The sequence below is a fragment of the Micromys minutus genome, assembly GCF_963924665.1.
Source record: "Micromys minutus genome assembly, chromosome: 17".
Classification (NCBI taxonomy): domain Eukaryota; kingdom Metazoa; phylum Chordata; class Mammalia; order Rodentia; family Muridae; genus Micromys; species Micromys minutus.
The window spans coordinates 28,620,444-28,631,440 of NC_137952.1; the positions used below are offsets into that span (position 1 = coordinate 28,620,444).

Consider the following 10,997-nt stretch of genomic DNA (forward strand, 5'->3'; position numbering starts at 1 on the left):
ATGTTGCAACTATATATTTGTGCCTATATGTTTATGTATTATCTGTTCTCCAGTATCAGGACAGGGCAGGGTGTTTCCACTATATGTCTGTGTATTATCTGTTTTTCAGTATGAGGACATGGGACTTTATCATACATCTATGAATATGTGGGAATTAATTCAATACCACTTGATTATGGAAACTTATAATTACTTTTGTGTTCAAATAGATATTTTTATTTATATACAGTTTTGTGTGTGTGTGTGTGTGTGTGTGTAGATTGGTAGAACCACCACTTTTCCTTGTCATTTAAGAATGAAGTGTGTTTTAACTGTAATTGGAAAAATGGCAGTGGTTCTGCTTCTTGCAGTTAGTATTGAGCACCCAAAGGCTGCATGACTATACTAGATGTGTGGAGTGTAGGAGAAACAGGTGACTCCTGCTGGCAGCTTTGCCTGCTTTTTCTATTACCGTATCTCTAATTTGCTCTTTTGACTGCTAGTCCATAAGAGAGAGATGAAATTTAGATGGACAGGAAGAGGAGGCAAGGAAGGAAAAGGAGAAAAATCAAGATGCTATAAATGCAGTATATTCTGTTGTAGAATATACTTCCACAGTCCTTGTAGGATCTGGAAGAAACTAAGAAATTCAGTGTTTATAGGAAACTTACATTGTTTCATTCTCTATCTGTCTCCATCCCCGAATGTGCAAGTTCGTGTGTGTGTGTGTGTGTGTGTGTGTGTGTGTGTGTGTGTGTGTCTCGGGTTTGAATCCAGAGTCTTGTGCATACTAGGTAAGTGTTCTACACTGAGCTATACCCCTAGCCCCAGATTCTTAGGAAATGATAGAACCAAGATGGGCTTTAAACTCTTTAAAGATAAATGAAGAATATACATAGATTTAAGTGAACAAAATGGCCCAAGTCTTACAGCTTCTTGAAAAACTGATGAAATGGGTTTTTCGATTGATGTGCATGGATTGACAGTGTGAATGAAGGATGTATGTGAGATCCACAGCACACACCACCATATCCTCTCTCGGGGAACAACACAGGTACCAAGAGGGAAGAGGTATTACCATCAGTTCAGACCAAAATCTATTTTTTAATCTGAAAGTCACTGGCATTGGCCTCATCTAGATCTGGGAAGCATAAGAAATAAAGTGGCAAAAATCCTAAGGAGTGCTTCCTAAGACAGCTGGGCACAAAACAGGAAAGGACTTTACAAGTGATACATTTACTGAGGCCTTTCCTTAGGCACTTACTTAAGCACTCACTATGACAGCAGCTTTTCTCGTGTATGAATCTCTCTGTGTTTATTAAGGGCAGAGCTCTTACTGAAGCACTTGCCACAATCATGGCATCCATAAGGTTTCTCTCCTGTGTGGATTCTGTGATGTACACGTAAGTCAGAACTCTTACTAAATCTCTTACCACAGTCAGGACACACATGGGGTCTCTCCCCTGTATGTATCCTCCTATGTGCATTGAAATGAGAACTGTTATTAAAGCTTTTCCCACACTCTTCACATTGATAAGGCTTTTCTCCTGTGTGGGTTCTCTGGTGAATTATAAGGCTTGAGCTCTGATTGAAGCGTTTTCCACATACACCACACTGATAAGGTTTTTCTCCTGTGTGGATTCTCCGGTGGGTAATAAAATTGGAACTGTCACGGAAACCTTTCCCACAGTCAAGACATTTATATGGTTTTTCTCCAGTGTGGATTCTTTGGTGTCTGATGAGGCGTGCACTCCGACTGAAGCTTTTCCCACAGTCAGCACATTTATATGGGCTCTCTACCTCATGGGAGTTTGATCCAGAGCTTTTGCCATACGTGAGATATTTATAAGGTCTGACATCCAAGCCCGGTCTCTGATAAGTCAGGACTTTACTTAGACTCTTCTCTGGGAATGCCAGTTGTCTTTTTTTCTCTCTTTGAGTCTTTTCCCACTGGCTTTCTGATGAACATTCATTCTTACCAGCTTTACTTTGGTTAACATGACGGGGCATTTTCCGTTCAGACCTTGCAAGTAATGTCCTATGCAGCTGCACTTCCTCAGAAATATCCCTCTTTGAATTCTGTTCATTATCAAATCCAGCCTCGAAACCTAATACAAGAATACAATTTGAAAAGTTATTCATTCCCTTAAGCACAACAAATCAAACCTGGGAGAAACAAATATTACCTAAGAGGATTACAAATAAATGGTCAGTGAGTTTCAGGTTTTGAATTCATAAGTTATTTTGGGGGCTGGGGGGATGGCTTAGCAGGTAAAGGTGCTGGCTGCTCAGTCTGATGACATGAGTTCAATTCCAAGAATCCACACAGGGGAATGAGAGAACCAATTCCATGAATTGTCCTCCAAACTTGTGCCATGGCATATGTGCTCTCTAAATAAAAAAAAAAACATGGGCGGTGCTAGAGAGCTGGCTCGGGGGTGAAGGACATGCTGCTTTTGCAGAAACCGGAGTTCAGTTTCCAGCACCAATATCAGATGGGCTCCCAACCACCTGTAACTCCAGCTCCAGTGACTCCAACTCTGACACCTGTATCCACATGCACGTAGCCCACACATGCACAGACATAATTTTTTAAATTATTTAAAAATGTTTTCAAACTGATGGTACATACCTTTAATCTTAGCACTTGGGAAAAAGAGGCAGGCAGAATGATCTCTGAATTTGAAGTCAGACTGGTCTACAAAGTTCCAAGCTAGCCAGGGCTGCATAATGAGAGACCCCATCTCAAATAATAATAATAAAGCAGAAAAGCTCTTGTCTCCAAATTACTATTATATTAAAATTATTAAAATTCTAGTGTTTTTCTTCCCTATGTTGGACCATCACAAGCCTTTCATCTACATAGTCTATACAGAAGCTGGTACATGTCCAGCTCTTTCTGAATATCCAGTATCTGCAGAAAAATCCAGAGCAGCAAGAAGTCAGCAGTTTTTTAAAGAAGACAATTTCTGGGTTTACAAACAGACACTTCCACATTGTTCTACCACCTCTTGGGCTTGCTGTGGTCTTGTCCACTGCCAGTGACTGAGGGAACTAGAAGGAAACACTCAGGGATATTTCCTGGAAATTTTCTAGATCCAGAAATAGTTTTTGCTAAGTCCCTTCCCACATTCCAGTATATGTTACAGGGGGGAAAACAGGGAAGACAAAAATACTTAGCATCTGTTAAAGAACAAAGGACCTCAAAAAAGTATCTCTAGAAATTCTCCAAAATCCAGATGTTGCAAAAAACATTGTAATTTAGCCTAGCTAGGCAACCTTTTTAACATTCTAGAAAGCAAATGCCAGCTTTTCAGCATTAACTATGAGAATTTACGCTCATCTACTTGTTCCAGGTTAACTTTGGCTCCTGAATTCCTTGGACTAAATCTATGAACAAAAGAATACTGAGTGTCGGCCTGTGTATGTATTTTCTAGAAGTTTAACACTAAGGTGGGCCATAAAATAGAGATTTGTTGGATCGACTGAGATCTTAGAATCTTAATATGTGAAAGTGTATTGTGCACCTCCAAGAAGATTAACATTTCCCAAACCCAATAAAATATTAACACATTCAATGCAACATCAGAAAGCTGATTTAAAGACTTACAGAAGTGATAACTATTATCTATTGAATACCTACTGTGTGCCTAGCACTGTGTTGGATACTTCACACAATATCTCAGTAACATAGTCAGATCAGCCTTGTAACATAGTTCATTTGCAGTGTGAATGATTAACCTAGAGCCTGGGGCACGTTGAACAAGCAAGCACTCTACCACTAAACTCTGTCTCCAACCCAAGTTCTTAATGCTTAACAAATTTAGGGGTTAAGTTACTTGCACTAAAGCACCTTAGCACATGAAAATAACAGTGAATCTACAGTTTGCAACTATCTCAAGTGATGCAGTAGTGTGATAAAGGAAGCCACATTAATAATTTGCATTTTCTTACTGAGCTGTTTTAATAGATAGGAAACATGAAGAAAGATAAGAACTCAGGAGAACTTGGTATAGTGGTCAGCTCTCAATCTCAAGGTTTTTCTCCTAAATCTATAGCGTCTCCTCTGCTATTTATACAGTGAGAACTGAAAGACTCTTAGTTAAGCATGAAGGCACACATCTGTAATACCACCATTTAGGAAGTAGAGGCAGAAGGATTGGGAGTTTAAGGACTTCCTTGGCTATGCAGTGAGTTCAAGTCAAATCTCAGCTAAACAAAACAATAACCCTATCTCAAAAAGTAGAAATAAAGAACCTTACCACTGGGGCTCTGGAATAAGACTGGGGCACGGGTTATAACAGTCCCTGGAGGTATCTCAGTATCATCTTCATCATCTGAATCTTCTGTGTCCTCATCTTGCTTCTCAGGTTCAGTCTCACTGGTTTTCTGGAGGTAGCAAGAAGCTGTTTCTTTTTCCTGGTCATCACTAGGTAGGGCAGCAACTTGAGCACTCACCAAAGCATCCATTTCTTCAAAGAAGGGGCAGGTTTCTGGTGCTTGGCCATTTTTGACTTTCCGATAGCTGGTCTGTAGGCTTTTAAATTTGGTGCGACATTGCTCTGGGGTTCTAAGGAAGCCATATTCCCAGAGTCTCTCAGCAACTGCTCCATATAACTGGCTATTGCGGTGACAGTTCTGGAGAGCTTCATAGAACTGAGTCTCACTAAGAATTGCAAGGTAAGTCTTGGTTTCCTCGTAGCCCCAGTGTACACCTGCACCAGAAGAGAGATTTCAGCGTCATCTAACCCAGAGCTTTAGAGCCTCAACTCTTCAGTCTTACTGCCGGCTTCCAGGAAAACCAGTTAAGCTGGAGACACTAGTTCAGAGTGTACCTCAAACATAAAAGAGGCCTGGGGTTCGATTTATAAGCAAAGGAGAGACAGAGGGAGGCCATCCAAGCCCAGGTTCCTAGACTTATCACCAAACCTATACATGAATTATAGATTGTTTTGTTTCTTTAGTGATTTCAGAAAACCTTATTAGAACCATTTGGTGACTTACAAGAAGCCTTTCTACTTGATCATTGGATCAGTCATTATGCACTGTGATGGCTAATCTTCATTATCAACTTAACTAGATATACTCTGGGTGTGTCTAGGAAGGTGTTTTCAGAAAAGTTTAACTAAGGGAAGACCCACCCTGACTGTGTGACACCATTGCATGGGCTAGAGTCCCAGACTGATAGAAGGTAGAAGAAAGCAAGCTGAGCACCAGCACGCATCACTTTCCCTGCTGCCTGACTACAGATGTGGATAACCAGCTACTTCCAGCTCCTACTGCCACACTGAGAGCAGCTCTCAACACTGTCTTTCCCAGTAGGATGCACACACTCTCCTTAAGTTATTCCCATCAGGCATTTTGTCACAAGAAAAACAGCTAGTACAGATACACTAAGTACTTGTGCACAGTACATTTCCCATCCTGTTTACTAATTTCTCTAGTTTTGATAACCAACTAGGAAAGTTACTTGTCTGGTGGGGGGTGGGGAACAGCTGCTGTCAGCCACAATGTGCCATCCCTAACTTCTCTGTTTCTCATAGAATGATTCAAAACTGGATAAAGTGTAAACTCCAATGGGAAGCTCTATGGCTTCAGAACCAATAGTCAAACTAACCGATTCTAGTTAGTTTTGGTGGGATATTGTTATTTTGTTTTTAATTTTAAGCTTTTGAAGTAAAATTCATAAAATTATAAATAATTTTTTAAAATAATGACTCAAAATTCTAAGGAACTGCCTATTTCAGAATTGCACTGCCGTCAGATTTTCATCATGGCTTGCCTTCATCTGTTACTGTCTCCATTACGCAACCCCAGCAAGAGCAAAGGCCTGAAGGGTCTTACAGCCATGTACTTGATCTGCAGGGTAGAGAACTGCAGAGGCCAGAATGAGGAAAGAAGCAAGAACAGTGTATCTTCAACCTGATACATGCTCACTGCAGGTCTCTTTAGACTTTTAGCAAAGGAACAGAGGACATTGTATCCAGGGAAAGAGAGGGAAGGTTCAGACAGTTTCTATCTGAGAACACCTCTTCATTATTTCCCACTTACTGGGAGGAAAGGAAAACAGGGAAGAACCAAAAGACCAGAGGAAAACTAGAGAGGTAGGAAAAGATGAGAACAAAGGTAATGAAAAACATTTTGTTTCAGCCATGATTTATTTTAAAAATTCCCTTTTAAAAGGGGGGAAGAGGATGGAGTTTTTGTTTTGTTTTTCCATTTCCTAAACAGGAAAATCAATTTTAATAAAAAAAAATTACCCCTTTGGAGACACTTTATTTGGGTATATTTCTTTGAAAAATTAAATCTGAAATTTGAGATGTAGCTCAAACTATCCTCTTACTATTATTTCATGATGTGCTCACAGAAGAGAATACAATACAGAGTTAAGAAATAACCTTGTTTCTATTAAAATGGCCAAGCTGGCAAGTGACAATGGCTGGTTCCACATCCAGTTTCATTGATCTTCAAACCTAATCCCAAAGCCCAAGAAAAGCTTCTTACCACTTGGGCTTCGGAACAGGACAGATGCAGGTGGGTTGTCAGGGTCCTGGGGGGTTACCTCCAGGTCATCACTGTTTGACCTTTCATCTCTAGCCTCTTCTCCATCTTCATGCTGCCAGGCCCTCTGCCCTGGCTCCTCCTCAGTCTCAGCATCACTGCCAGCCTGGCCAGAATGGGAGGCTGCCTCTTCCAGGCCATTAATGGGCAATGAAATGACCTGGGCACTCATCAGGGCTTCCATCTCTTCAAAGAAGGGGCAGGTATCGGGTGGATGACCACTCTTGACCTTCCTGTAGCTCTTCTGAAGGCCTTTGAACTTGGTCCGACACTGTTCCAGAGTCCGGAGGAAACCATACTCACGCAGCCTCTCAGCTACAGCCCCATACACTTGGCTGTTCCTATGGCAGTTTCGGAGAGCTTCATAAAATTCAGTCTGACTGAGAATTGCGAGCAGTGTTCTAGTCTCTTTGTAGCCCCAGTGAACACCCACCACCTTCTCATCATCAAAGACCCAGTGATCCTGTTCCATCCAGCCAATTCTCTCTCTCTTGGATGGTAATGGACTGGCTCCTGTGCTGTTGCCTTTTGGGACCTCCTTCTCCTTAGAGCTAAGCAGATCTGAGATCCATTGCTCTCCTTGATCCAACCTGGACACCACACTGTGTTTAGGAAATGGAAACCCTGTTTGCAGGGAAGGAAACCGAAGTATCACAGATTGGACTGATCATACAAACAACAAAACACCTTTCCTCTTTAATTCAAGAGATACTATCTTCTTTGTTTGAAACAGGGTCTAATATAGCCCAGACTAGTCCTAATGAGGCTACATAGTAGAAGATGACCTTGAACTTCTGATCTTCCTGCCTCCACCTAAGTGCTGGAATCATAGGTGTGTAACACCTAGCAGAATTTTATCAGATGTTGGGGATCAAATGAGGCCTTGTGCACACTACATTCTACAAACAGAGCTACATTCACAGCCTCTATCTAAATGATTTTAAAGGAGAAAGGTGGTGGTGCTGCAAACCTTTAAACCTAGCACTCAGGAGGCAGAGGCAGGTGGATCTCTGAGTTCCAGGCCAGCCTGGTCTACAGAGTTCCAGGACAGTGAGGGTTACAGAGAGAAACCCTGTCTTTAAAAACAAACAAAAATTGTAAAGGCAATGTTTTCAGAGTTCATTGGGTTGAAGAATAGAAAATACAGGCAACCTCACAGGGTGTCAAAGAGCTTGATTTGTCTTCTAAAGCAGAACAAGAGAAGAAAGTGTTCTGAGCAGGTATTTCCATTCCAGGTTGCTCCCTAGTCTCTACACCACTTTTTGCAGATCTTTCTCAGTCAGTCACTCCTAGCTGTTGTTTTTTGTTTGTTTTACTTCAGTCCTGAGAATTAAATTCAGTGATTTCAGGAGGTTGGGAGGGGGGAAGTTTCTTTACAATCAGTCAACAAATTGTAAATGTTTCCCTCAGCATGTGTTCTCCTTTCCATTCAAGTCCAGACTCTCAATCTCCGCATAACTAGCAACACAGCACTTGCTGTGCTAATTGCTCCTCAGCTCACATGCCATCCTGCAGAACCTTAATGTTGGTGTGTAGCATATTCTGTCCATTCCTGTTCTCTCAAGAATACTGTACATTTTATTCACCTCCTGTTGGCACTCACCCATCCTTTGGGAAGCCTTCTTGCCAGTGCCCTCAGGAGGCATTCCCTAGAACCCCATCTCATGGCCACACTGCTAAAAACCCTACAGGACAACTGAACAAGTCCTTAACACTTTTTTTCCAGACAGTTGAGTTTAGTGCATATTTTTAATTCACTGTGTGCTCTTATATTGTAAGCTCTTTGATAACAGGTACTTTAACAAAATGTTCATGTGTATGTATGATGTATGTGGGAGTGCACCTGCTATAGTGCATGTGGAGGTTGAGGACAACTTCATGGACTTGCTTCTACTCAGGTCATCAGGCTTATGCAGAGGGTACCATTATCATCTGAGCCAGCTTGTTGTCCGACAGGTACCTTTTCTTACTGCAGTGTGTGTCCTTGTGGCAAACAGTAAGAGAGATTCTGCAGGCTCTTATATCAAGGTTGAGGTACTTGAAGTGGATGACTAAAGACCATTATTAAACTAACCAAGAATGCTATTGCTGGTCATATTGGATGATAAGATCAGAATTCAAAACAACCTCAGTAAATTTGAAATAATAATAAACAAAATATAGTTCAATAGAGCAAAAAGAAGAAAAACAAGTTCTACAAAATGAATAAGTGACTGGGTCCAAAGGCAGAGGAAAGCTAAGAGTCATGGCTTTACCAGGTGAACAAAGATCATCTGTAGTCATATGCTGGGCTGTACTACAGGAGGCTGCAGAATTCTGTAGTAAAATTCTTACATCTTTACAACAACATCTCAGAAATAATACAGATATCATTTTCTTCATGATAAAGTATTTAGAGAACTTCAAGGTTCTAATGTAGAGAATAAGAACTTAGATCTAAAAAATGGAGCTGACGGAAAGAAAAACTGGAACAAAGGTGTCTTCAGTATATAAAGAGGGTGTCTAGAAAATAAGCATCTATCAGTAGAAATAAAAGTATTCCAGTTGTAATAAAATCTAAGGAGACTTATCAAAGGAAGAAATGTAATACTCTACCAGAGGGTTGAACTAGCTGCCTTTCCAGGGTCCCAAAACATCACATTTGGCAGGTGCCACTATCTCTGAAATCCCTTTCCCCACTCACTACTCCCAACTCCCTACTTCCAACTCAGAGGGCTCTCTCCCATACGAATCTACTCCTCACCACTCCTTTGAAAAGGTTTGAGATTCTCCTTTGGGTTCTTCTGCTCCTGTAGTCTCAGGGCTGGACTTCTTGCCCTCTCTTTCTTGGATACACCCTTGGGCCGGGGTTCCACAGACTCCTGCAGAACACTCAATAACTCCAGTGATGATTTCAGGGGTGTCATCTTCTCCGAGTGCATTTCCTGCCCCTTCACAGAGACTGTGACCTAGAAATAACCCCCTGTTAATTGTCATGGTCATAACAAGGGGCATTGGGGGAGGGGATTATTTAATATTCCCAAAGAGACCATCCTCTGAGGCCAGGCCAGAGTGGAGGATGGGGAGGTTAGGACAGACAAGTGTTTATTACATTATCATTAGCTTAGAGTGGCTGGAACTGCAGAAAGATCAAACGGAAACCCAAATAGCAGCTGGAAAAAAACTTTTCCATTTTTCTTTCTTAAGAAACTGAAGTGAACACTTAATGTAACAGAGTAGGCATCTCCAAGCAAGCCCTGCCTGAAAAAGCAACCCTGCCAGACCAGAAGTATAAAAATCACCAAACCTCTTTACATCTGACTCATTAAACTGCCCGTTATCCTTGCCTCTCCCCAGACACACACTTCTGAATTCCCCCTCCTCCTCACCGGATGTCCAGGTCTTTCAGGCTCTCTTTCCAAATCTTCCACCAGAGTCACCGCCTCCTCTCCATTTTCTGGACATTGCTTCTGTACCCAGTTCTGGATCTCCCCAGGTAGCACGGTCAGGAATTGCTCTAACACTAACAATTCTACAATCTGCTCCTTGGTTCGCACCTCTGGCCTCAGCCATCGACAGCAAAGTTCCCATAGTTGGCTAAAAGCCTCCCTGGGCCCAGCCACCTCCTGGTAATGGAATCTTCTGAAGCGCTGCCGTAAGCTTTCAGAATTAGTGCCATTTCCTCTCCCAGTGGGTTTGGCCATCCTTAACAGCAGAAAGCAGTTTCCCTCCTCAGTGTCTGGGTTCCAGGACTTAGTACATTATCTTTCCATGCCCTTGGAGAAACTCCGGCAGAGTCTCTGTAAAAGTTTTATCTTAGAGAGTAGAGAGAAATGGCACTATCAGAGGAGAGTATCTTTACACGTTTAAAATCTTGCCAGAGCCAGCCTGACTTTCTATATGCTCCGATGGCCTTCTGAGGCAGTACCATCTCAGGACTGCAAATCAATGAGCAAGGAGAAAATGACCTTATAAAAACTGCATTCCTAGGTGATGTCTAGAATATCCCCGGGAAGTTGCAGAGAACAGAAAAATTTGTCCGCTTCACTCCCACCTCATGTAAATCTGATCATATTTAGTGCCCCAGATCAAAGTTGATACTGAATGCGAACCGCACGGGATGCCTGAGGCTGGCGGACTGTAACGGTAAGTCAACATTTAGCTGAAGACAACAGAAAGCCTCTGTCCAGTGAGTGCCGGCTAATCTCTAGAACCACCGCTGTCCTTCCAGAAGCTCCTGCTGTCTGCTCCACCCCTCGAACGCCAAACTACAAGATTCCATCCCGAACCAAAGCCAAGTGCTGAACACTGGGTCTCTTGCTCGCTCCTCCGAACGGAGTAAGAACTCAGCAAGAGTTCCGGAGCGACAGATGGAAAAGGTCACGCACCGGGGAAAGCTGTCTTGGGCTTTTAAATTGAGGTGGACTAGGGAAGAGTTTCAGGAGTTGGTGAACCGAGGAAGCCCGAGGGGCTGCACT

General features: G+C 42.2%; 1 protein-coding gene across 1 annotated transcript; it reads right to left on the reverse strand.

The window, feature by feature from the left end:
- Positions 1–6,436: 6,436 nt before the first annotated feature.
- ZSCAN29 (zinc finger and SCAN domain containing 29) lies at positions 6,437–10,168 on the reverse strand (the record flags this gene model as incomplete). Its single annotated transcript, XM_080930965.1, is given in 3 exon segments — positions 6,437–7,164; positions 9,909–9,924; positions 9,928–10,168. Coding segments are annotated over 3 exon segments (927 nt in total). The 5' UTR covers positions 10,111–10,168.
- Positions 10,169–10,997: the final 829 nt, after the last annotated feature.